At 36.4% G+C, this 27,901-nt stretch overlaps 1 protein-coding gene and 1 non-coding gene across 9 annotated transcripts in view; both read right to left on the bottom strand.

The window, feature by feature from the left end:
* TTC3 (tetratricopeptide repeat domain 3) overlaps positions 1–27,901 on the bottom strand; it is a 118,038-nt gene that overhangs the window by 38,269 nt on the left and 51,868 nt on the right. For 7 of the 8 annotated variants that reach the window (XM_055313574.1, XM_055313573.1, XM_055313580.1 and 4 more), the window contains 15 exons: positions 26,208–26,342; positions 25,467–25,547; positions 22,896–23,008; positions 19,726–19,846; positions 17,371–17,493; positions 16,511–16,612; positions 14,669–14,761; positions 13,957–14,021; positions 12,162–12,298; positions 9,921–10,247; positions 7,157–7,408; positions 4,070–4,116; positions 3,075–3,131; positions 2,488–2,561; positions 975–1,139 (listed from right to left, as the gene is read on the bottom strand). In XM_055313574.1, coding sequence (XP_055169549.1) covers positions 975–1,139; positions 2,488–2,561; positions 3,075–3,131; positions 4,070–4,116; positions 7,157–7,408; positions 9,921–10,247; positions 12,162–12,298; positions 13,957–14,021; positions 14,669–14,761; positions 16,511–16,612; positions 17,371–17,493; positions 19,726–19,846; positions 22,896–23,008; positions 25,467–25,547; positions 26,208–26,342 — 1,892 coding nt within the window. The remainder of the gene's footprint in view (positions 1–974; positions 1,140–2,487; positions 2,562–3,074; positions 3,132–4,069; positions 4,117–7,156; positions 7,409–9,920; positions 10,248–12,161; positions 12,299–13,956; positions 14,022–14,668; positions 14,762–16,510; positions 16,613–17,370; positions 17,494–19,725; positions 19,847–22,895; positions 23,009–25,466; positions 25,548–26,207; positions 26,343–27,901) is intronic. The other variant, XM_055313578.1, reaches the window with a different exon arrangement.
* On the bottom strand, positions 21,970–22,072 carry LOC129502262 (U6 spliceosomal RNA). The gene has a single exon (XR_008662915.1). It is a non-coding gene; the product is annotated as a U6 spliceosomal RNA (small nuclear RNA).

The raw sequence follows: 27,901 nt of genomic DNA, 5'->3' as shown, positions 1-27,901 counted from the left end.
GGGGATGCCTGAAACCACAGACAATACTGAACCCTATATATACTGTTTTGTTCCTACACATACATACCTGTGATAAAGTTTAAGTTATAAATTAGGCATAATAAGAAATTAACAGCAACAATTAATAATAAAATAGAACAGTTATAATAATACTGTTACAAAAGTTATGCGACTGTGGTGTCTCTCAAAATATCTTATTGCACTGTACTCATCCTTCTTGTGATGATAAAACACCTACATGATGAGATGAAGTGAGGTGAGTGACACAGGCATGTGATCTAATGTTAGGCTACTACTGACCTTCTGACAATATGTCAGAAGGAGGATCATGGGCTTCTAGGCAGGGGTTGCTTGTGGGTAAAGTGAAACCCTGAAAAGCGAAACTAAGAATAAGGTAAGAGTACTGTATATCTTGGAATTCATGATAAAAGACTGGCTGAAAAAAAAAAAAAAAGACTGGCTGGGGGGCGCCTGGGTGGCTCAGCTGGGTTAGGCGGCCAACTTTTGGTTTCAGCTCAGGTCATGGTCTCATTGGCCGTAAGATCAAGCTGGCATCAGTCTCCATGCTCAGCTTGAAGAGTTTTTCTTCCTCTGCCCTGCCTCCACTCATGCACACACATGCGTATGTGTGTATGTGTCTCTCTTTCTCTCTCTCAAATAAATTAATAAAAAAAAAAAGATTATGGCTGGAAATTTTATAGGTCCTATTAGCATATACCAGGTCAGTTTTAGAAACAGAAAATATCTATATTAAGCAGCTCAAACTGACAAAACCAATAATAATTAGAATTCTAAATTTAATAATTAAAAACAGAGTTAAACTTTGTGTAATACATGACAAAGGCTGTAAATCCAGGTTTGTGAGCCAATAAATGATTCCTTTAATAAGCACAAGGGACACAAATTCAACAACTGAGATCTTTAACTGGCAGCTTCGTATAAAATACTATTTGTAGGAATGTTAAACTACTTACTCATACAGAGTTGAACATTTTTGTTTTGGGTTAATGTCCCACAGCTTTTTATTACGGACAACATATTCACTACTGTGCTGCTCATAGATAGCTTCAAATTCTTCTACATCTTGCCGAAGGTGGTCAGGTACCACAAATGGCCCTGCAGAATTTGAATTGCGTCTGCTGATAAAAAAACAACTTTGTGAATCATAAACTTTTAAGGTGATCCAGAATATTTAAACTGAAATAAATATAAAGACAGTAACATATTACTTAGCTTTACAATGCAAAAAAATACTATCAGAAAATTATATGAGAAAAGGTATCCTTCCACAATTACATATATACGTATTACGTGTGTATATGCATGTGTGTATATGTGTGTGTGCGTGTGTGTGTGTGTGTATATATATATATATATATATATATGCCTGACCACTGAGTAAGCACCTTTAATTAACTACCTATTCTTGCTCCCAAGAGCAAATTTTTTGAAACTCCTGATTTTAAAAGTATCAATGTTACATTAATTTATAACTTGTTACAGAGAAAAATGGAAGATTGTAACTGCTATTAGTTAAAGTGAGATTGAGACACTTAATAAAAAGACTTTTTTTCTAAATTATAAAATTCTAACATTCTAAAGAGATGTGGTAGTTCGAGTGTGAGTTCTAAAACCAGACTGCTGGGTTTAATTCCTTGGCTCTGATATTTAGAAGCTTCAGGTTTGGGGGCACATCATTCAACTATACTGTGCATAAGAAGTCTCTTTATCTATAAAATGGACATAATAACAGTACTTACCTCCTAGGGTGGAGGAGTGGATTCAATGAGTTTATATACGTAAAACCAATGGAATAGTAACTGACACATTTATAAGAATAAGCTATTACTATTTTAACAAAATAATTCTTCCACTTAAAAGAATCCATGAAAATAACTGTAAAAGCAGTTGTTATGACAACTCCTTTAAAAAATGAGAAAAAAAATCTGTGGATTTCTAGTCTGTAAGGGAATTAGACATCAAAAAGTCACTGCTACTCACTACTTTTATTTCTTCCTATGCCTATTCATATCCTGAAAACTTAATTTCAACACCCAGACACCACTGAAAATCACTCATATCTAAGGTTAAACCACAACATCATATACAGTTTCCAAAACATCTTCCTCTCCTATTATTACAGCAAATATGCTAGTAATTGTCAATAGGACATTCTCTTCACTGAATATTTTAAGTACTATTTTCTAGGATTTTCCCACAGTATCTTGTGCATAGTAAGTTCCTAGACTTATCTAATGAATGCCATTAGACCAATGATTTTAATTTAGTTTGTATGAATTCCTAATGAGGACAAGCCTTGCTATAAATTCAACCAAGATGGATCACATCAGGTTGTTATAACAGATGTACATCTTTAGAGAGTGAAATTAGGGAAATAAAATACAAGTTTAAATTACATTAAATTAGCACCACTTGCTAAGTTAACACAGGAGTTAAAATGAAGCAAAAAATTTTAATTATACTTACTTATGTTCTTCACCCGAAGTGATAGTCTCATTATTTGGTGTTACAGAAGCTGTCCCAGACCCCACCAACATAGGCTAGTTTAAAAGACAGAAAAATGAAAATGATTTTCTACCTTAAAATCCCATGAAAAAAATTAGCATTAAAACAGATGAATGCTTATATAAATACACAAACTGCCAATATATAAGACTTATCTAAATTTTTTTTGTAAACAGGAACACATAGTAATAAAAGTTTCAACAACTACAAATAGGCCCAAATTAACATTTAGGCCTCAAAAAATTTTTTTAATGTCAAAGATAAAAAGACAAGTTTTAGTGGAATTTAGAAACAGCTGCTCTCATCCTCTAATATTTGTTTCCTGCCTCAGCTCTTGCCCTCTTGTTGTCTGATCTCCTAACACATTGAGAGCCAAGGAGAATCCATAGTAAGACAAACAGCACGATATTTATCTCATGGGCTTGGAACAAATCTTTAGATTAAATATTTAAAAAGTCTTGCTCTAAAAATGCTTCAAAATATCCTCCAAAATTGGTTAATCTAATTTATATATTCAATTATTTTATGCAAGAATATAGAAAATATACCTTTGAATCTTTTGGCTTCTTTTTCTTGCCTTTATTTTTTATCTTGGCGGAATTAAACTGGAAAAATGGTGGGGGAAAAACAATGAAAACTCAAATAACAGCAGTACAAAGCTCCAAATAAAGATATCATACTGGTTTCAGCCACAAGTTGAATATACATAACAAAAGTAACAAAATTGCTAAACAAAAGTAACATTTAGAATGTCAGCCCTGGTGTTATGACTTATAATAGAAAATAACAGCTCAATAACAAAGGTGTAATAACTAAAATTGCCCCAACATTTTAAAACTCATTTGTAAGGTTTATGTTATTTCAAGTAATTAATCAGTCTTTTAGAGTAATTCCAGTTATATGCTACTAGTATAGTATTTTAATGACATTTCTTACTAAGCTAAATTGACCTTCTACACGTGGCCAAACTTTGAGGCATAGTGGACTGATGAGACATTTAACTTCCCACGGCTGTGTTACAGGTGTTTCCATACTTAGCTGGCAGTACTTAACAGCAGATTAAGACAAACTTTCAAGTACAGATGGTCTGATCCTGAAGATCAGTAAATAAGCATCTGTTTGAAAACTGCCACAACCTACTAAGAAAAACTCTGGATTTATTTTAACTTTGGAACCATTCAAAACAAAGTCTCTTTGTTTTCCTTACAGAACAAAACATTAAAATTTTAATTACAGATAACTTTTCATTTTTATGCCAGGAGATGACTCAGCAACTCATTCCCTATTTCTGAGATTAACATTTATTAGTTACAAAACTTTATGGATACTGTCTAATTTAAGCCTCTGAATTTGCTGACTATTGCTCTAAGAGAAAGACTGGGCATTAACTTTCTAATAAATTAGCATACATTAGTCAGAAATCCTCTAGACTTGGTTCTAGAATGCTAGCTGTGATGTAATAAATACTGGCCTGGGTACCCCTCTCTTCTTTGGCTAACACAGATTATTAGCACACTGAGGTTAAAGTGATCAAATAACTTACCGGCACATCGCCACTGTCTTGTTTCCTTAATACAGTACAGCGGCTGTCTGTAGGAAAACACCAGTGATTTGTGAGATGATGATAATTTTACACTGCCAAACACACTAAACCCTTAAAGAGAACCACTCCAGATACTACGATCATCAACTATGTTCTATTCTCCAGATACTACAATCATCAACTATGTTCTATTCCTTATTCAGCTTTGACACAAATGGCCAATTAAGTGAAAAACAACCACAGATAATCGCAAAATGTAAATCCAATTCAGCACAATTTGAATGCTTTCTATGTGTCAAACTCTATGCAAGGTGCCAAGAATACAGAAACGCATAGTACAATCCCTGCCACAGATAAACTTGTGTTCTTAACTTGTATTCTGCAAAATACTCAAACAGGCAAATACCTGCAACCCACTGTGCTACATGCCTCAATAAATACAATGGAAACAAAGCTGATGGAATAATAAAGTTTTCAAGGATAAAGGCCCAAGGAGAGGTCAGGGAGGGCTTGGTCTGGGGAAGCAATATTAAAGTAAGACTTTAAATAAACAAGCAAAGGAATAGGACGTGGTTGGAGAAAATGCATGAGCAAAGTCACAAGGCAGAAAAGCACAAGGAAGGTTTTGACATCTTCAAGAAGTTAGATGTATACACGGAGGGCAGATGGGGAGAGTGATGATAAACTCAGGTAGATAGTGTGAATTTAATGTGTAGGCAAAACGAAGTAAGTGTCTAACAGAATCATTATTGTGTCAGATGTTCCAGAAGAGTCACTAGTGGCAAAGTAAGACGAAGATCTGGAGTGGGAAAGTCTAGAGGCATAGAGACCAGTTTGGAGGCTATTAGGATGGTCTAATCATGTAAAGATTACTAAGGCTCTGACATAGGGAAGTGGAGATGGACAGAAAGTACAAATCAAAGATACAGCTTACTGGAACACATGACAAAGTAGATATAGGGTAACGGGAAAAAGGAAGAATTGAGAATAATTTCAGGGTTTCCTGCTTAGATAGAAGATTTACAACCATGTTACTAGGAATAATCTAGGAAAAACAGATTTCTAGGGATATAATAAGTGGGTTCAGCCACATTGCTCTTAAGAGACATTTTCGGGAGAAAAAAGGGGGGGGGGTCTTAGCTGTCTACAAAGAAATACCAACAGAAAATTGTATGCAGAGTTCAGAAGAGAGGTCGGACCTCCAAATTATCATAGCATTGGTGACATTATTAAATACTTCTATTTATAAGATCAGTGGATTTTGAAGAGTTTTAAGAACTATAATCATCAATTTAAATGAAAAGAGATAAAATTGAAAATATCTAGGAAAATGGTGAGAAGCAGAGCTACTACTGAAGGGAAAATCTGTTGAGATGGCTGGTCATTTGGTTGGTGGCTTCTGACTAAAAGGAACAGTCACAGCCAGATGGACTGCACAGTTGAGTTACAGAAAAAAATCCACACTAAGAGGGTCTCCTTTTTAGTTATTTTCTTGTGTGATCCAAACATGCATCAGGCTTTATATTACCAGCAGCAGCAAACTGATGGCAATAAATTCAGGCTATCAAGTAGCACGTCACTTCCAGTCATGAAGCTGTCCTAGAAAAATAAAGCCATCTGTATTTGAATGTGCTCCTTCCTAAGAAACACAACAAGCTTTTCAGTCCCTTATACATATGAACTCCTTAATATGTGATAGCTTTGTACAAAGCCAGACCTTTTAATGCGCCCTTTCAAAAAAAGCATGAAATTTAAAAGTCTAGCTCTGGACAGTCTGTAAAGCAGATGCTGAGGAATGCTGAAGAAGAAAAGGGGAGGGGGAGAGCTACCATAAGACACACATGTAGTACCAAAGAGAAGTTAAAATTAACTTAGAATCTAAGAATATTAGAATTCTGAAGCAAAGTGGGACCACACAGACCACTGGCTCCAAATCCTATCACTTCAACAATGAAGAAACTAAGATCCAAAAGAAGCTAAAGGGGATCCCTGGGTGGCGCAGCAGTTTGGCGCCTGCCTTTGGCCCAGGGCGCGATCCTGGAGACCCGGGATCGAGTCCCACATCGGGCTCCTGGTGCATGGAGCCTGCTTCTCCCTCTGCCTGTGTCTCTGCCTCTCTCTCTCTCTCTGTGACTATCATAAATAAATAAAAAAAATAAATTAAAAAAATTAAAAAAAAAAAAAAAACAAAAACAAAAAAACAAAAGAAGCTAAAGAATTAACTACTAGTTATCCTATTCTGCCAAACCTATTCTGGGCTCCATGCTGCTACCCGAACAGGTGACCTAATTCCCCTCAACCCTATCTCTAAGCCCAGATGTCAACCTGTCCAACTACCTCCATGTTCACAGCTCAGACTCTATCTAGCCCTGCATCGAGGCTTTGTCTTCCCCAGGAAGAACACGAGAGCTTGATCCTCCATTTAAACCACCAGCACCCTTTCTGGACCTCTCTTACTGAGCTGATGCTCATAATAGTTACTGAATATTCACCTTATTCCTTTTTCTACAATATAAGGTTCCTGAGGGCAGGGGCTAGCATACGCATTTCTGAGTTCCTAGTTAACACCCAGCTCTGGAGGGGACCTTGAAGCAGTAGTAAAAACAAAGTTTTTAATGAGGTGAATTAGAGAAGAAGCTGGGCCACAGTCGACTTCCTGATCTCCCAATTCTAAGCTCTTCCCACCACAACAGATGTGCTATTTCCAGATTCTGCAAACATCACCTCCTCTGCAGGGCAATGTATTCTTGAAGGTTACAAATTAAACCATTTACTAATAAACTCTGTCCATTTAATATGCAATCTTTGCCATGATTCTGTCAATGTATCTAAGATGAGAATACTAGGTGTGTAATCAGTGTAACACACCCCTATGAGCACCCTACCACTTAGCTCAACAGAGTAAAAACATTTTATAACATAAAAAAAAAAAATCACTATTTTTAATCACTAACTTTTCCAAATAAGCTGGCTGTACCATAATAATTCTCACTATTTTGTCAAGTATTAAATAAGCTAGATCCTTCACAGATTTGTACCCCACCCCCCAGCCCAGATATAATATAAATTGAAATTCAGCCCACACACCCATTATGTCAAAGAACTCATCTAGAGCATTGTGTAGCGCTGGGAACTTGTCTCTATGCTCTTCTAGCAGCCATATTAAACACCGTGCTTCCTTCACTGATGTTGGCTCACAAAAATAATCAAGTTGCTTTCCTTCTATAGAGGCTAGTTTATGACCATATTTCTCATTCCAGAGAAAAGTCATGATGCTAAAATCAAGCTCCTTAAGAGAGGCTCCATAACGAGAAAAAAAAGGTCCTGTGGCATCTAAACCTGTAAATAAAAACAAAATCCAAATCAGAAAAAAGGAATATCATTTACCATAAAATTACATTCAATCCTACATCTCTGAAAGCAGTTCAGTTATAGTTTGCTGACATTTTCAGTGAAAACACATACCTGAATACAAACTTGTTCAAGTTATTTTGCATTTTAGGAATACCACTTAATATGGACAGACTAATTACAACAGTTCTTATCTATTAGTTGAATAAGGTGGGCCAAAGTCTTCTTATATAATGGCTCATATATTATAAGCTTCTACGGTCATTTTTATTAGACTTAGGCAGTAAAAGCAAAGCATTAAATTCCTGTAAAAATGTAACAACTTTTTCACGAATTCAAAAAGATTTTCACTCTACTTAGTACAAACTAGCAAGATTTTAGTGCTTTTCTACATATATTCCATAGTAACAAAACATTAATAATATGCAAATGATTCCAAATGCCTTTAAAACAACACCTCCATTAATGGCTCCTTATCCCCCTCCAAAAATCAGGATGGTCACTATTCCCACTTTTATTCCAACTTCTAACAAACCAGAAAAAGAAGTAGCGGCAACCTCATACCACTGCTACTGAAGGGATGGCGAGCCCCTACCCTTACTAACATAGCCACCAAAAGGCAAAGACTATCTCTAGTCTATCTTCCCACCTGCCTCAAATATAGTACAGTAGCCTCTTATGCCAGTCATGGTTTCTCAGTCAGCATATGAAGCGGACTACTGAGTCAGAATTAACCTGGATGGCTGTTTCCTCCAGATGAAACAGTTACCTTGCAGAGGTCATGTTGCATGAAAAATGTGCTCATTGAAGGGAAGGCAAAAGATCACTTCTAGTATTAAAATGATACTCTCTCCCCAATCCCTCATATAAACTGACGTCTCATGTTAAATATGTACGTGATGTGACCCTATAGGACGATTTTTTTTATTGAGAAGGAAGTAAAATTCCAGGAATTGGAAATTACTTGCCTTTAATAAATAAATATGCTTTACACCAGGGATATAGTACAGCCTTAGTAATTAACATGCTTGAAGTCATTTTAAAACTTTAACTAGAAACTGCAATTTTAGGGACACCGGGGTAGCGCAGAGGTTGGGTGGCTGCCTTTGGCTCTGGTCGTGACCTTGGGATTCAGCATCGAGTCCTGCATCAGGCTCCCTGTGGAGGGCCTTCTTCTCCCCCGGCCTATGTCTCTCCTCTCTGCCTCTCTCTCTCCCTCTCCCCCCCCAGTGTCTCTCATGAATAAATAAATGTCTTAAAAAAAAAAAAGAAACTGCAACTTTAAATAGGATGCATATACTTATTAAAAGAATACCAGAATACCTTTATCAGAAAGGTATATCATTTATAACAAAATGATCCATCAGTGAGCTACAAGGCTCAAATGCTACCCTTTACCTGAGAGAACAGTGACAGGCACTCTTGCCTGGGTAAGCATAACCAGAAAGCCTACTTCTCCTGAGTCTATCTTCCAGAGCAGATAAAAATTAAGAATAACATAATAATTTACTTGGATTTTTAATAGACGCTGATGACAACCTTAGCACTTAAGAGTGGTTTTCTGGGACCAGAAACCTGTGCAGATCTGTGCTTAAAGCAGCAACACTTAGTTATCAACTATGCCAAGCTTGCTACCACCTTACATGGTTTCTACTGACAGAAATTTATCAATATATTCTCTCAAATTCCAGAATTCTAAGAGCTCCATGTCCTTAAAAATTCTGGCAGGTTGGGGAGACTTTCAGAGGCCTGGCTGGCTCGCTCTTTGGACTGCTCCACTATTGCTCCTGCTGGCCTTGTGTACCACAACTACCAACTGAATCACCTACCTAGTCCAAGGCCAGTTACCACCATGGTCACCAAGATAAACAGTGCTCTGGTAGGTACTCAGAGAAATCTCAATCTAATGTTAGACAACAACTCTATCTGTGGCAGCTTTTACAGTCCCTGCATGGCCCTAGGCAAAGAGCCAGCTTGGGTCTTCCTCTACCACATTAGGAAAATTAGGAAGAGTAGCAGAGTTCTATAATCCTGTGATTCAACCTCAAAGTATTTTCCTCATAGTCCTTAGATACAGATTTGCCTTCAGTGATCCTAAGCAGTTTGTTCCGTCCACTCTTCCAAGTTTTCTAAGGATTCTGACTACAGAACTGCACAATCCCAGAGGGCACTCAAACAACTGCCTCCAGAAAGTGTTATTTACTCATGACTCTGCCTTGTATTTACTTAGTTTACACATTTACAAATAGTTTAGCAAACTACAGGACTGGATTTTCTGACTAAACTTTTTCATGTTTATACTTTTTTGAAAAGTGTACTGTAACCTATCTATAAAATAACCTAAGTTGTGAGTTGGGAGGAAATAGTATTTTTAACCATACAACTCTGTAGTCCTACTCTTTAAAAAATCATCAATGATAATAGAAAAACAAAAAGGGGATCTGACGCCAATGTCCACCCTTCTACTGAGTTATATAGGCTCTAGAGTTCAGTGGCGTACCAAAGCTGTTAAGTTTCTGGATCCAAGCGGCTAATTTTGGCTCCACTTCTTTAAGTTCGCTCAAAACATGCAGAAATATCCTAGTCTTTACTCTATTCTTTTCTTGAATCAAGTGACGAATGACGTAGTCCACCGCTTCATTTAGAAAATTTCTGCTAGAAAAACAGGTTGTGTAGTCTTCTGTGCTTAAAACCTTCCAAGAAAGCAATTCTTTGAGAAGCTTGGAAGTGTTCAGAATACCAGATTTTATCTTGTCAGCGTACTGCTTTATGCACTGCAGAATTCTGTCGTCAAGGAACTGGCAACTTTGAACACTGTCTACAGTTTCTAAGGATAAATAAAAATGGTTAAAGTCAGCAATGTACTAATTTGTAAAGATATAAACTGAGAAAGAATATGGTATTACATAATAATATAAAATATTGTTCAGAGGGATTCTTAATGTCTCAAATAAACTCAAGAAATTTTAAATTTGGAATATACTTAACAATACCTTTGACAAGATACAAAGTTCACATTAAATCAAACATCAAAAGTATCTTACCTCCTTCACTCTGTACCACTCATGCAATATCTAAAAACTTAGTTCCTCTAAAGTAAGGTTACTTTCCTCAACAACCCTAACCCAGTCTCATCACTACCTATACTTCACATTCAATAACTATGTTTAATCATTAAGAATGCAAAGCATTTTTTCTGGAGTTGAAGGGTTAATTTATTAGTTGTGAATTCAATTAATATTTGGTAGTTATTGTTATGTTATTTATCTAATTGTTGGATCCTAAACCACAGGATCCCATGGTGTTGATTCCAAACTGGAAAATTTCTCCGAAGTTTATCTTTCCAACCCAGGCATCTCCCTAATAGATGGCAGATAGTTAAAACACAAACAAGAAGCATGCAAAGTTAAAACACAAACATTCACCAGAGACTTCTATAGTAGGAAAGATAATTGTGACTTATTTGTGAAACACTAATGGAATACTATGTAAAAAATAAAAACAAGAGGAAGTATTTCATTTTGGGAACAGCCATCACAGTAGAAAATAAAAAAGAATAATTTCCTTCAACTGAAAGCTAAAACCAGTCCTAGAGATGTAATGCACAGCATGGTGACTACAGCTAATACTACTACATTGTGGGGCGCCTGGGTGGCTCAGTTGGTTGGGTCAAGTGTCCGACTCTTAATCTCAGCTCAGGTCTTGATCTCAGGGTCATGAGTTCAAGCCCTGCATTGAGCTCCATGCTGGGTGTGGAGTTTACCTTAAAAAATAATACTATATTTCAAATTTGAAAGTAGCTAAAAGAGTGGATCTTCAAAGTTCTTGTCATAAGAAAAAAGAATTCTGGGGGGTGCCTGAGTCGCTCAGTGGTTGAGCGTCTGCCTTCAGCACATGGCGTGATCCTGGAGTTCCGGGATCACGTCCCACATAAGGCTCCCTGTGAGGAGCCTGCTTCTCCTTCTGCCTATGTCTCTGTCTTCTCTCTGTCTCTCATGAATAAATACAATCTTTAAAAAAAATTCTGTAACTACGTATTGTGATAGATGTTAATTGGACTTACTATGGTGATTATTTTACAATATATACAAATATGCAATATATACATCACAGTGTACACCTGAAACTCATAAAATGTTATGTCCTTAAAAAAAAAAAGACCTTAAGAAAAAACCTGAAAGTAAATATACTCACAGGAACAGTATAATCACATACCCAGGGTGATCAGGGAATAATGACAAGATGAACATAAAACAGAAGGCTGAGCTAGGTAATCTCTACAGCTTCTTTATGAACCGTGTGCAGGACTGAATGAAGGACTATATCTGAATGCAGGACTATATCAGATAATTAGGAGCTAACTCACGTTCAATGTCTTAGAATCGAAATCTGCACAATGGAGTTCATAGAGTACTATCAAATACACAATATGCAAGTCAGCTATTATTTCCACCTTCACTTCTGTGATAAACAAACTGACGGAGAGCTCGCTCCAAGTTAGTGCACTGCTATTGTGCACTGGGATTCTGAATCCCTGTGTACACACTGCTTCCAAACTTGATGCTCTTTACACCAATTTTTCCCCATCTCAGAGCAACACAAAAAAGTGATGGTACTAAAATACTAATTGAAATCTAAACTTCAATTCAGTAACAACACAATATCCAGTAAGAGAGGTATTTATGTTTATACTTTTAGGCTAGAATATATTATTCTCATTGTGCCTTTAACTTCCGCATACCTTTCTGCTCTTCAGTTTTGGGTGGATTACTTTCCCTTAGGTCCTCTTCCATTCTTTCTTGTGCTAATTTTTTTGCTTCTTTTTTTTGGATCTTTCTCTTCAATTTTTTGTCTTCTTTCAGTCTTAGCTTCTCTAGGCTGATAAGCATTTACAATTAGTGATAATCCACCTTTGTCATAAACTAATTAACTACCTTCTTTTGCCTATTACAGAAACCATTCTCTAAGTAGTAAACTAGAAAGTTTCCCTTTTAATTTTGAACTTGGCCTGCATCTTCTCTTTAATATCAAAACTGTTGATGCATGTTCAGTTAAAATTAGGATACTTATTTCATGAAAGCAAGAACTCAATGACTAACTTATAAATCAAGGGTGGCACACACATATTGTACAAATATTATTTCCATGTATGTAAGTTACTGCTTAGGGTAAATAAAAATAAAATAAAATAAAAAATAAAATAAAAATTACCCTGCAACATAATACATATGTACACTCATTTCAAAGAAAGATCCCACCGTAAAATATTATTTTCACATCTCAATAATGGCCCACAACACTGGAATTTGGTTGATATGGTTTACAGTAAATTCTCTTCAACAAATAATTCTGCTCATCTTTTCTTGTTTTTTTCTTGGTCACAAATGATGAAAAAAATCACTTCTTAGAATAGAGGACAAGAAGCAGAACCAAAAAGAAGAGGGGCAGCCTGGGTGGCTCAGCAGTTTAGCACCTGCCTGCGGCCCAGGGCATGATCCTGGGGACCTGGGATCAAGTCCCACATCGGGCTCCCTGGGTGGAGCCTGCTTCTCCCTTCGCCTGTGTCTCTGCCTCTCTCTGTGTCTCTCATGAATAAATAAAGATCTTTAAAAAAATTTCTAAAAGAAGAAGAAGAAGAAAAAAAGGATTGGGATTATTTGACCTAAACAATAATATATAAAAGTGAATAATTTTGACAGTATATTGAGTTTTTCGGGGTGAGAAATAGTCATTGGTTCAAAAATATCTGAAGAGAGAGAAAAAAGAAAAATGCTTTTTGAATTAAAGTTTAAACAGCTGACAGCTAAATAGATAAATTTTATCTAAATGCCAAAGCTGGGCAGCCCGGGTGGCTCAGCGGTTAGTTCTGCCTTCAGCCCAGGTTGTGATCCTGGATACCTGGGATCAAGTCCCGTGTCGGGCTCCCTGCATGGAGCCTGCTTCTCCCTCTTGCCTGTGTCTCTGCCTCTCTCTCTCTCTCTCTCTCTCTCTCTGTGTGTGTGTGTCTCTCATGAATAAATAAATAAAATCTTTAAAAAAAATAAAAAATAAATGCCAAAGCTATTGGGCAGCCCCAGTGGCACAGTGGTTTAGCACCGCCTGCAGCCTGGGGTGTGATCCTGGAAACCCGGGATCGAGTCCCACGTCGGGCTCCCTGCATGGAGCCTGCCTGTGACTCTGTCTCGCTCGCTCTATGAATAAACAAAATCTTTCAAAAATAAATAAATAGATAGATAGATAGATAAATGCCAAAGCTATTAATCAAACATGTCATTTCATAGCATCAAGTGTCATAATTTTACTAAAAATTCAACCACCAAATAATGCTTCTTATTCAAGCTTTTAGTAGTATTTAACATTCTAGGTTAGTTCTCTTTAAGTTTTAAATACCCGTAAAATTCACTTAAACATCACTTATTTGGGTATGTGTATACAGCCAATTTTAAAAAAGTGTAATTCAGAAATCTGCATTTAATTGAATTATATTCCAGGAATTAGACATCATTAAACTACTGATTGATTGTTAAAAATCTTACCTAGAACATTTCTGTTTCAGAATAGGTCTTGGAGGAACCTTTTCTTTTATGACCTTGTGTTCAAACTTTAAATAAAACAAAGACATCCAAAATTTGTCTCATACTCCCATGACATAAAGCACAAAACCACAAGTAACAAGCAGTCAGAAGCACATAGAGTCAAGGTTCAATTTGATAGAGAACAGGGATGATGTTCTGACCCAGACAAAAGCTCAGAAAATTTTAGCAAAGCAATTTACTAAAAAGAGGAACAATAGACACAATTTAGGAAGCTCAAAACAAAACAAAACAAAAAAAAACCCCTAAGAGTAAGCAGATCGAATAAACTACAAATACCATTAGAACAACCCACTCCTCACATCTCATATAGTAAAGTGAAAAGTAATCCTTCAAAACCGTCTTCCCCTTCCCTAGGAATTTCACCCTCATTAATACCCAAAAGTTTACTGGGGATTAAGAAAACAAGATTATAAAAAAGAGTACAAACAGTAAAACTAAAATGTAAAAAGTCTCCCCTTTTATGAAATAAAAGAATGTGAGAATCCTTCATTGCAAAGATACATTCTGACATTCTATATTTTCTTAAGTAACTTTTTTTCCTGGAAAACACAAGATCCAAATTATAAAACTTCTACCCACTTAAATCATACTTAAAAGTCACAAATGTTTTGGTTAACAATTTGGTAATATTTTCCCTCTATTCAATACTTACTTCACATTTAACTTGACCACCACTGCTGAAAATGATAATCTTAGAAATGATTCCTTCACAGTCAGGGGTAAGACAAATTCCTTGTAGAAAATCCTATTTGATTAAAAAAACAAGTGCTATATCTCAGAATAAATCTATATATGTATACTGTTTTAACAATCAGGAGCAGTTAAAATACATCTAAAACCTTCTTTATGGAGGCACTAAAAGTTCCTGCTCCTTGTCTTCTGACTTTCGGAGCCTCCCTTGTTGAATATACTTCCAGCTGTAAGGCTGACCAAGTGACTTGCTTAGGTCAATGCAGAGTGAGCTGACATAATGTAAACTGTGTCCATGCAAAAGCTTTAAGAAAACTGAATGGACTGGCCATTGCTCTTTACCCTCTGCCACAAGAACATGTTCCAGTCACTCTTTAGCCTCAATTCAGAAACAAAGAATACAGCTACACAGACTAGAGCTGCTATGGCCCAACCCTGGCCCACAGCTGCAGACCTCTAGGACAATCGACGTAAGCAAGAAATGAACTTTTCTTATTATAAATCACGAGATACTTGAGTTGTGTATTAGTTCAGTATATCCTAGTACAAACTGACTAATTTACAGATAGTATTTCAACCCACAAGAATGGTTAAAACCACTATGAGAGCATGTGTAAAGTAACTAGAGAAACTGAGTTAATGTAAGACAAAGACATAGCAAAAGTGACTGACTCAATGGCAACAGTTACTTGGTCATATCATTGTATCTTTAGTTAACTATGTGAAAATGCATAAAATATGAGAATCTATTTCTACCAACCTTAAATAATTCCTCTGGCTAACAAACATCTAACACTAGCACATTACTCTTTTTTCCACACAAGAATAGGGGCTTATATGAGGCTAAGCAGTGTACAAAAAAATGTTTTTAAGTTCATAGCTTATAGCAATCAGAAACAAATGAATGCAAGTAAGATTATCAAGTTGAGCCTTCTCTCAAAGTAGATCCAGCTAGTGGTAATTAACGTTATTACCTTACTAATTAAGAAAAACCACAATGAGAAGTGGCAATACTAAATTTAACTTACTTTTTAGTACAAATTATTTCATCAAATTTGGTAGAAATAAAAAATTTGAGACCCCAATTCTACATCAGAACGTTAACATCAGACATTTAAACTTTTATTTTGGGGGCACCTGGGTGGCTCAGTGGTTGAGTGTCTGCCTTTGGCTCAGATCATGATCCAGGATCCTGGGATCAAGTCCCACATCAGGGTACCTGAAGGAAGTCTGCTTCTCCTTCTGCCTATGTCTCTGCTTCAAACTCTCTCTCTCTCTCATGAATAAATAAAATCTTTACAAAAAATTAAACTTTTATTTATTTATTTATTTTTTTTTTTTAATGATAGTCACAGAGAGAGAGAGAGAGAGAGAGAGAGAGAGACAGAGACAGAGACACAGGCAGAGGTGTCCATGCACCGGCTCCATGCACCGGGAGCCCGATGTGGGACTCGATCCCGGGTCTCCAGGATCACGCCCTGGGCCAAAGGCAGGCGCCAAACCGCTGCGCCACCCAGGGATCCCAAACTTTTATTTTTGATCATAAGATTCCCAATGTAAAAACTGGTTAAACAATTTATTAACGGCCTCTATGGTTACTGCCCTTATGCCAATATAAAATAAAAACAAGAACTGATTTTCTAATTTATCATTAAAGTTTTAACTTAAAACATTTTAGTTATGCTTAGAATGCACAGAAACGAATTTATATTTACTTAAAACTTTTAAAATTAAAGATCCTCAAGGAAAAAAAATCAGCACACAATAAGAATACTACAAAATTCAGACTATTTTGTGAACTTACCTTGTCAATTTTATCATTAAAAGTTGTTGTTTTCAACTTTTTCCAACAGTTCATGTGAAATTCTATTTTACAGTACTGGCAGCAGCTGATTCGTATAAAACCCTAGGGGATTTAAAACAATGTTTAATAAACATTTAAAGGTGTCTACACATAATGTCTTTCACAGTAACAACACACATATTAAGATCAAGAGAACTGTCTGCATTCACCTGGCAAACGTAACTAGATGATATCACATCCTCTCCTAAGTAAGTACAATACTTCTATACCCCTAAATGCTAGAGACAGAGAACTTGACTGACATGTTTATTTCCATAGTATACAGCTGCATTATCCTTTACAATATTAAATATTTTATAGACATTATTCATCTGATCTACTAACCAGGGAGAGTAGGCAGTTACTGTCTTCTTGAATAAAGTAAGGCCCATAACTCAATTAAGTGGCAGACCTGGTGTTAGACTTAGGTTCCCAGAAGCTAATTCAGTAGTCAAAACAGCCTTTATATTCCTGGTCTCAAATTTTACAAAAAATTAGAATTGCAACCAATCAAAGGTAACAATCTCATTTTCTTTCCTGTGCCTCTAAGAAATAGGGAAGTTATATAAACAGTGGCTAGAAAGGGGAAATAGAATTAGCTAGCCTGACGTCTTAGGTCACTGTCCCTGCCCTCAGTGTTTAGTGACTCTGGGTCCCCACGTGAGATGATGCAGACCTACAGAAGTCCAGGGGATATGACAGACAAGAGGACATCAAACTCCTGACAGCAGAAAACTTGGGTACCTCCAATTAGAGAATTTGTTCTGAATCCACTTTAAGGCACAATTCTGCAAGTTACTGTCCTACTGTACATTATGTACCTTAAAGTCTGGATCAGTTATATATATCTGGATTTTGGAATATCCACGGCACTTCTGATAGCAACAAATGGCATCTGGCACTGGAGGGAACCTGCATTCTTCAATAAATTTCTCTAACAGCATCTAAACAAAAATAAAAACAGTATTACAACATTAATTTGTCAATAAAAATGCTTATGATTTCAATAACTTCTTGCCATCAAAATATTTTCAGCATAGGAATGATTAAATGTTTTTTTAGTGAAGAATAAACTACATATAATTTCTTTTTAGAAGGAGGCTGATACATGGGGCACCTGGGTGGTTCAGCTGGTTAAGTGCCTGACTCTTGATTTTGGCTCAGGTCATGATCTCAGGGTCATGAGATTAAGCCCTACATTGGGCTCTGCACTGGGCACAAAGACTGCTTGAGATTCTCTCTCTCTCTCAAAAAAAGGTTGATAAAGAGGCCTATCCAGAGATAAAGCCAGAAAAAAAAAGACTGAACAAAAAAGTTTCAGAATTTCAGAGTCAGAATCAAAATCTTATCCCATGTTATTATCATCAAGCCTCATTTCATAAGGTGTCAATCTTAGAAGTGTCCTTTAGGCACTCAGAGAGAGTTAAATGAGGAAGCATAACTGTTAGGAATTTACTCTTCTCCTTCCCTATGTCACTTCACCTGGGATCCTACCACCTTCACGCATCTTGTACATTCCCTGGAGAATTATCCACTACTACTGAAGCCCCCAAGATACTCGTGCCATGCTTCCAGTGCTGGCTTTTGTTATCAAGAGCTCCTCTGTCTCCATCCCAATCTACTATAAAGAGAACATGCAGTGATTTTTTTGAAAATAGTTTTGTTGAAATATAATTCACATACCACTCAATCCACACATTTAAAATGTATATAGTTTAGTGGTTTTCAGTCTATTCACAATATTATACAACCAGTGCCTCAGTCCAAATTTAGAACAGTTTTATCACCCAACAAAAACTCATTTCCTCCCAATCCCCAAGCCCCTCAAAACCACTAATCTGTTTTTCTCTACATATAAATTTGCCTTTTCTGGAAATTTTAGATAAATACAATCATACAACATGTGGCCTTTTGTATCTGGCTTCTTTTAGCATGTTTTCAAGGTTCATCCATGCCGTAGTACTTGTCAGCACTTCATTACTCTTTACGGGCAAATAATATTCAATTGTATGGGTAGGCCACTGTATGGTCTTATGAACAGTTTTATTTAACCATTCATCAGTTACTTGGACATGTGAGTTATTCCCACTTTTTACCTGTTATGGATAATGTTGCTATAAACATTCATGTGCACTGTTTTGTGAGAACATTTTCCTTTCTCTGTGTAAGTCTAGGAATGAAACTGCTGGGTCATATGGTAACTACATCTTTAACCTACTGAGGGGCTGCCAGACCATTTTACATGTCCAACACCAACATATGGGGTTCTGATTTCTCCACATCTTATCAACACTTCTGATTATCTTCCTTCTTGAGAATAGCCAACCTAGTGTGTGAAGTAGTATCTCATTATGGTTTTAACTTGCATTTCTCTGATAGCTAATGTTGTTGAACATCTTTCATACGCTTATTGGCTATCTGTAGAAATTCTTGGCAGGTATGTCTATTCAGATCCTTTGGCTACTTTTTCATTTATTTTTTTATTTTTCTAATTCTAGTATAATGGCTACTTGTAATTAAATTGTCTTTTTATTATTGAGTTTTAAGAGTTGACGCCAGTGCTTTTAAAAGCTTTAGCCAAAAGCAAGTTCTGTATACATGCCAGGGTTCTCCAAAAGTAAAGGCCTATTCTAGTCAATCCACACATAATTTAGTTTTTCTAGAATTAGCAAAGCACCCTATGTCTCTGGATATGAGACCAAATTTATATGTTCCAGTCTTCAAGTGCCATATTAATAATTATAGTCACTATGATGAAACAATAATGCTATACCTTTCTCTAAGTATAACCAGTAAGTCATACTGCTTAATAAGGCATGCTGTGAAGTCAGAATGCCTAGATTCAATTTTCATCTCCACTACTTCGAGCCGTTTAACCTTGAGCTCATCACTTAACCTCTCTAACTTAATCTTCCTCTTCAGTAAAATGAGAATAATCATAGTCATCATCCTGTAGGATACTGTAAAGATTCAAAGTATGATAAATGGAAGCTGTGTGACTGACACACAGGAAATATTTAACAAATGTTAATGATTCTCACTTGTCTTTAAAGGGGAAACACGTGGGGATGCTGAGGCCGGAGTGCCCCTACCTCTTTATCTTCTGATACCTGAGTCATCAGTGCAGATGGGCTTTTATATTTAATAAGAAGCTCTCTGCAGAAATAAATCGTTACCTTTATTTTCCCCGGCTGAGTCTCTTCAATAATCACATTACTTGTGGGCCAAGTTAACACTCCAGGAAGACGACAAATCAAGGTTCTTGCTTTCTCAAAATGATTAAGAGCTTCTAGAAATCTAAAGTCATAATTATGAAGAAAGAAGGTATTAAAGCTATGATAAGAATTTTAATTCCCCACAATAAAGTTACAGAAATTTCAAGTTTACTAGTAAGAGTACATGTGATAAATCACTGTAGAGAAATATTCTATGGAACCTGTAGTTTCTTTAAAAAAACAAAGGCATGTTGAATCACTATACTGCACACCTGAAACTAATATAACTGTACATTAACTAACTGTAATTAAAATAAAAACTTAAAGAAAAAAGAAGGCATTAATCACTGTTTGCTATAAAAATAATATAAATTAAACACAAATCTGCCTGGCCACCGACTTTATTATGGTAGGTGCATACTGGTCCTTTAAAGTTGTAATTTATTGCTTAAAGTTTCCAACAATTACAACAGAAAATTGAAGAATTTCGTTGTTCCATTTTTATGTTTCATTTACTAAGCTAATTAGATTCCTATAGAGAAATAACAACCCTTCACACTTCAACTAATTAATCATAAATAAATTCCTTTTTAAAAAAACTTTATTAGGACATCTGATCTGTAGTAAAGATCATTCTGGAAAAAAAAAGATCTTTTTGAAAAAATTATAAAGAGATCATGTATACTAGACATAATTCTTCAACCATAAAGAAGTAAAGTATTTTAACAGAACAAATGGATATGTAAACTGTTTTAACTACATGAAATGTTTTGGTTCTGATTTATGTTTTTAAAAAATGTCAACAGATTCCTAAAATCCAACAAAAGAATATTAATACACTGGATTATAGGGGATCCCTGGGTGGCGCAGCGGTTTAGCACCTGCCTTTGGCCCAGGGCGCGATCCTGGAGACCCTGGATCGAATCCCACGTCGGGCTCCCAGTGCATGGAGCCTGCTTCTCCCTCTGCCTGTGTCTCTGCCCCTCTCTCTCTGTGTGTGTGTGTGTGTGTGTGTGTGTGTGTGTGTGTGACTATCATAAATAAAAAATACAAATAAAAAAAATATTTAAAAAAATACACTGGATTATAAAGTTAAATAAGTCTTTGTTATTCTCTTCAGACTAGAGAAGAAACGTTTCCTGCTTTCTCCAATCTTGAAAAATTTCCCAGTTTAAGAACTTTTTTTGCTAATGGATAAGAAAAACTCACCTGCCAAAAAGCTAGACCACCAACCACCATTAAGAGAACAGCAGGCCTTTACCAGAAACTGCGCATTGCAACAGCCAAAACCACCATTATCAGACACTGAACCCTACACCATACTATTTTGAAATTAAAATGTAAACTTTTCAAAATGGCACTTTTTCATCTACCATAATTCCTATGATGTTCCATATTTATGATACATCTCTAGGTCTTATGAATAATTACATGTGACCACTACATTAAAAATGTGTATCTTGGGGGATCCCTGGGTGGCTCGGCAGTTTAGTGCCTGCCTTTGGCCCAGGGCGCGATCCTGGAGTCCCGGGATTGAGTCCTGCGTCGGGCTCCCAGCATGGAGCCTGCTTCTCCTTCCTCCTCTGCCTTGCCCCCCGCCCCCTCTCTCTATCATAAATAAATAAATCTTTAAAAAAAATGTATATCTTAAACAAGTTATGTTAAGCTTGAAATTAAATTCATTTGTTATTACTATACAGATGATTGCTAAATCCTCATTACCGCTCCCTCTATCTAATTCTAAATATAATTCAGCCTGGTCACACAGTAACTTCAGGAAGTAAAAGAACTTTCTTTAATCACTAAAAAATCTATAAAGAAGTTCTAGGCACATTCCAAAACTGGGTTCCTAAAGAGTCCCAAAGGTCTGATAACATTTTCCTTAGGAACACCTAGCTGGCTCAGTCAGAAAACCATGCAACTCTTGATCTCAGGGTCATAAATTTGAGACCCATGTTGGGTATAGAGATTATTTAAAAATAAAAATTAAAAAAAAAATCTTAAAAATTTTTTTCTCTAAAAGGACAGATGAAAATTCAAGAATCAAAAGCTATAAAATGATATTCAATTAGTCAACAATTATTTCTTTATAAAGTAATCTACCACATCTACCACTCTATTGGATGTAAGTACAGGAAGAGGGAGATTTTTGGTTTTCTTTTTGTCACTACTGTTTTACAGTTAATGATACTGTTTTATCATGCCAAAAATATGGACTACTTCACAAATTTGTGCGTAATCCTTGCACAAGGGGCATGCTAATCCTGTATCATTCTAATTTTAGTCTATGTGCTGCCCAAGCAAGCACAGAACAGGGGAGGTTTTTTTTTTAAGTTCAATGTATAACCCTATCCCCAAAGGGTCATACAGAAACTGGGAAGATAAGATATGAAACATTTGCAGAACAACCACATTCTAAACTTCGAGTAAGAATACCAACTATAGAAGAAGTTCAAAGAAGAGATTTTTATTTCTAATTCATGGTGTCTCTGAACAGATACGTATCTCATATTAAAACCATTTTCAGGGGATCCCTGGGTGGCGCAGCGGTTTGGCGCCTGCCTTTGGCCCAGGGCGCGATCCTGGAGATCCAGGATCGAATCCCACGTCGGGCTCCCGGTGCATGGAGCCTGCTTCTCCCTCCCTGCCTGTGTTTCTGCCTCTCTCTCTCTCTCTCACTGTGTGCCTATCATAAATAAATAAAATAAAAAATTTAAAAAAAATAATAATAAAAAAAATAAAACCATTTTCATATAGGTTTTGGGGGGAAATAAGTATTTTGGTAACCAAAAACATTATACAATCAGACTTATAAAGCAGTAATTTATATCCATTCAGTCACCATTTATAAGTGACATATACTAACAGAAAAAATACAAAATGCTTTGTGTCAAATCACCTTATTCCTAACTTTCTTATAAGATTCAAAATAAGGAAGTACTAGAAGCTGAAATGATTGGCCATATTTTAATAATTAATATTGATTTAGAAATGCTGACCTCCAAGCAAACATGGAAATAATAGTATCCCACAGAGAAGATAACAATGTAATTCCAGAAAAGGGATCTCCACAACATTAGACTTCAATGAATTTTCCACCCTGAGTGTAAAAGAGTACAGATTCTACTAACCTGTTCTTTTTCAAATATACTTTTCCAATTCCACAGTAGGCCAAACAATCAAGTCCCTCATTGGGGTAGTGTTCAATCATCCTCTTAAACTGGTTTTCAGCTTCAGATAATTCCTTCAGTAGCAATAAAAATAATGATCACTTAAACTACAAAAGAAACACTAGAACAGATTTAATCTGAAGGTTGGTTTTTTTGTGTAATATAACAAACAACTGTATATCCAAATATTTCTATGGCAAAATTAAACCTTCTGCATTTTATTTTCTTAGCAAATATGCAAATTTTGACGACAGGATATACAGAGACACAACCAAAGTGATCTGGCTTGAGAATGAAAAGTTGGCATGGAACACATAAGACAACAAACCACACGAACATTTACTAATACACAGAGAGGGCCTGGTATGTGCTCATTAACACTAAAAGGTGTGAATTCATAGGAGAAGACTGACTAGATGTAAACACACCATGACATGTAACCTTACTACTGCTTTAACGAAAGCTTTTCATAGCTTAGAGTACATTCTTTTGAATATTCTCGACAGTGGAAACTGCTGCACACTTTGAATGAATGGTTTTGGAAAAAAATCCACAAAGACACTTAGCTCAAGGCAATCCTGGAAACCCCACTGTGGGTGAAAAAAGATGTATCACTACAAAATGGGAGTTTCTAAGAAGCTTTGAGGCCAGTTCCAAAGGAAGCATTCCAAAAATGTTTTAAGCAAGAGCTGTAGTGGAGCAAATACATTGCTTACTTCTGGGGCTACTCTGAATGATGACATTCTTTTAAATGTCCAAGTTCTATCATACCTGTTTTTTCTTTTTTTAATCAGTCTCAGTAATTCAAAGTAAATTAAAAATTTAGTGAACTATTTCTTCTATTTTTTAAGATTTTATTTATTTATCAATGAGAGACACACAGAGAGAGAGGCAGAGACACAGGCAGAGGGAGAAGCAGGCTTCACACAGGAAGCCCGATGTGGGACCCGATCCCAGGACTCCAGGATTGCACCCTGGGCCAAAGGCTGGCGCTCAACTGCTGAGTCACCCAGGCATCTCTATTTCTTCTATTTTGATAAAGCAAAGTATGATAAGATATTTATTATCACTCCGCCAAGAATAGAAGAATTGAGATCATGAAGTTCTGTTTCCAACAAATGGAAGACATTCATCTGTCACAGCAAGAACGAGGAAAGAAGCATATAACAAGGAAAATGAACCTCAGACACTGTGGACCACACTGAGAGTAGAACCTAACAGATGACTGGATCCTTATTAGGTGACAGTTATGGTTACATCTTCATTTCCTCAAGGACACTTGAACCCTAGTTGACAGAAAGGATATATTATACCTGAGGTAATTCTAGAGCAATTTTAACTTTTATTAAAAACTAAAAGAAAACCATAGAAAGCAAAGTACAGCTGACTCTTGAACAATGGAGGGTCATGCAACTAAAAATACAGGTATAACTTTTGATTCTCCAAAAACTTTACTACTAATAACCTACTTGACTGGAAGCCTTATCAATAACAGAGTGGATTAACACATATTTTATATATGTGTTATATACTGTATCCTTATAGTAAAGCAAGAGAAAAGAAAATCATAAAGAGAAAATACATTCACAGTACTGTATTATGTTTAAAAAAAAAATCCATGTAGAAGTAAGTGGACCCATGCAATTCAAACTCGTATTGTTCAAGGGTCAACTGTACAATACTGTACAGTGCAGATAAGCTCACTTTCCAGGAGAGCCCGAAGAATCATGAGTAATGGAAACCATGTGTGCTCACACCTATATACACTGATTGTGGTTGTGGGAAGCCTACACTCCAGAAGATAATAAAATACCAAAATACTTAGCACCCAGAACTAACAGATCTTAACACAAAGTTGAAGTCTCCTTTCTTATCTCCCCAGGCCCATTCCTTCCATCACTAAATGCAACCGTTATCTTAAACTTGATGTTGGGCTAGCCTATGTTTTTTGTCACCTTTACAAGAGGCAGAGATAAGGGACGCCTGGGTAACTCAGTGGTTGAGCATCTGCCTCCGGCTCAGGTTGTGATCCTGAGGTCTCAGGATCAAGTGTCGCATTGGGCTCCCATAGGGACCCTGTTTCTCCCTCTGCCTATGTCTCTACCTCTCTCTGTGTGTCTCATGAATAAATAAATCTTAAAAAAAAAAAAGAGGCAGAGATAGTTATAAACAATGTATGCTATTGTTCCATATGTTTTCCAAATTGTACATAGTGTTATCACGTGTATTATGTTCTGCAACTTGTCTTTTTCACTCAACCTATTTTCTTAAATCTATGATGCTACAATAGGCCTTTTACTTTTTATACAAGTAAAAAGATTCCTACTGGTCATCTGACACACCTTTTTTCTAATAGAATCACAAACTACATTTTCTTTTCAATAAAAACACCACAAATTAAACAGGTACTTCAGAAGAAATTATCAAGAAAATACACAAAAAGAATTAAGCCAAAGTGGCAAAATTTTTTTACATATCTTCTAAAATTAATGGCACATTTTAACTATTTATTATCTCTCTTACAAATCTTACCTCAGGCTGTCCTATTCCAAGGAGAGAAATAGCAAGTCCGTAGACTACTAAGACATAGTTAATCATGGCCAGGTTCAATTGCTGTCAATAAAAATGGTCCAGTTAAAAATGTGAACATAATTTTGCCCAATTTACATCATACCAACTTGTTAGCCACAACAGGAGAAAAAAAAAATGTAACGATATCTCTCTAATCACTATGACTGAAACAAAGGCCAAACAGAATTAGAAAATATATTTTGCAAAGCTACAGTTATAATGAAATCATGGATTTAAAACACAGAAACATTGTCTCAGTTCCTTGAAGGTGTCGTTGGTTCACAGCAGATCAGAATAACTGAGTCATATTCTTTTCATTGTAAGTAGGTACTAGTGATGGATTAAGACATTTGCTCTCTTACAATCTAGCATAAATTATATATCTATCTAATTCTTTCTGGATGAAAAAATGGAACTAACGCAAGTCCAAAACCTTGGTTCAGGACTTTTGTAGGAGAAGCTAAGTATTCTAATGAACACCAAGTAGAGAAGGAGAGTCTAAACCTGGGTAATATACTAAGTGAAACCATAAAGGCTGAATCAGACAGAGAGAGCAGTACAGCTTCTCACAACCTGGAGCAGATACAGCCAATCTGAGGTTGGACTAAGGTATGTTCATACAATGAAGTTAAAGCCTTGGTTCTCTTCTACATTCACCTGAAATGTATATGCACTGATAAACAAACTGCAAGGCAATTTTACCTTTATTTTTTGAGGATCTAAACCATTGAGCAATTCTGTGAAGGCCTGTGCAGCACTGCGGCAACGCTGCTCCAACAAAGCCGTGTAACCATCCTGGATTAAGCTTCTCAGCATTTTCATTATATTAGCAAAATCCTGCAAAAAAAAAAAAAAAAATTGTATTAAGTAATCCAGAGCTGTATGTGTTTAGCCTAAAACTTAAGATGCCAAGGTTCATCATAGGACAGTTATATTTTATAACTGATCATAAAATATGTCAATAAATATCCAAAGCTGCCTTTTTGCATTATACTCCTTTCTCTACATGGCACCTTTTTTTTAACTTTATTTATCCATGAGAGACAGAGAGAGAGAGAGGCAGAGACACAGGCAGAGGGAGAAGCAGGCTCCATGCAGGGAGCCCGACGTGGGACTCGATCCTGGGTCTCTAGGATCACACCCCGGGCCGAATGCGACGCCAAACCGCTGAGCCACCCGGGCTGCCCATACATGGCACCTTTATAGTGAAAATCGAAAGGTACAGCTTCACCATCTTATTTCTAACACTCCTGCTGCTACTCATAACAAGAAAGGGTAGTTCATTTTACACTACATGGTTCTAAGCCTTGCTCACTTTTCACTGAACAGACAGCATTTAGAAGTTTTAACAGCACAGAAAACACCAGCCACCATTGAAATAACTATCTGGCTGACTAGATTTAGACAAGTAAGAACAAGCAATCAATTTACTGATCACTATCAGATTTTAACATCTGCCCTCATGCTCTGGAACAAACCTCAATTCTCAGCAAGAAATGCATATTTTAATCTTTGGCTCTACTTCTACACAACATGTACCTGAACACAATAAAAGTATCAGGAGAGATACTATCAGGTTAAATGCAAAGGGAAAAGCATAAAAAATAAAAAACAAAATCAGGGACACTTGGGTGGCTCAGGGGTTGAGTGTCTGCTTTTGGCTCAGGTCACAATCCTGGGGTCCTAGGATCAAGTCCTGCATCAGGCTCCCCCAGAGGGAGCCTGCTTCTCTTTCTGCCTAGGTCTCTGCCTCTTTCTCTGTGTGTCTCTTGTGAATAAACAAATACAATCTTAAAAAAATCTCCAACTGTCAGAAATTCTAAAGATGCTTTTATGCAATGGATTAGAAATATGTTTTCAGGGCAGCCTGGGTGGCTCAGCAGTTTACGGCCACCTTCAGCCCAGGGCCTGATCCTGGAGACCCAGGATCGAGTCCCACGTCAGGCTCCCTGCATGGACCCTGCTTCTCCCTCTGCCTGTGTCTCTGCCTCTCTCTCTCTGTGTCTGTCATGAATAAATACATAAAATCTTAAAAAAAAAAAAAAAGAAATGTTTTCATAAACTGCTTGAAACATGCTTCATTCCTACAGTCCTCTGTAAGATTGTCATATGTACCTAAATAGACGAAATTTAAAATGACCTCCATATTAAAATAAGTATTGTAGTCTAGGTTAATATACATTTTTTTGGAGTTAAATTTAAATCCAATATTCTACTTTAGAAAAAAGAAAATTGTATTTACATAAAGGATGAATTTTTTCAAAGCAGACTATGAATCATGTTTACCCAAAAAAAGACAATCTTTCACTTAGTACTACATAGTCTACAAATGTTCAGTGACTAAAACAGAGATCAGTCATGGTTCTGTAGATTCTGGATTTCATCAAGGTTTCTAT

Source organism: Nyctereutes procyonoides, unplaced genomic scaffold (genome assembly GCF_905146905.1).
Source record: "Nyctereutes procyonoides isolate TBG_1078 unplaced genomic scaffold, NYPRO_anot_genome, whole genome shotgun sequence".
NCBI lineage: Eukaryota > Metazoa > Chordata > Mammalia > Carnivora > Canidae > Nyctereutes > Nyctereutes procyonoides.
This window is presented reverse-complemented; position numbering and strand designations above follow the sequence as displayed.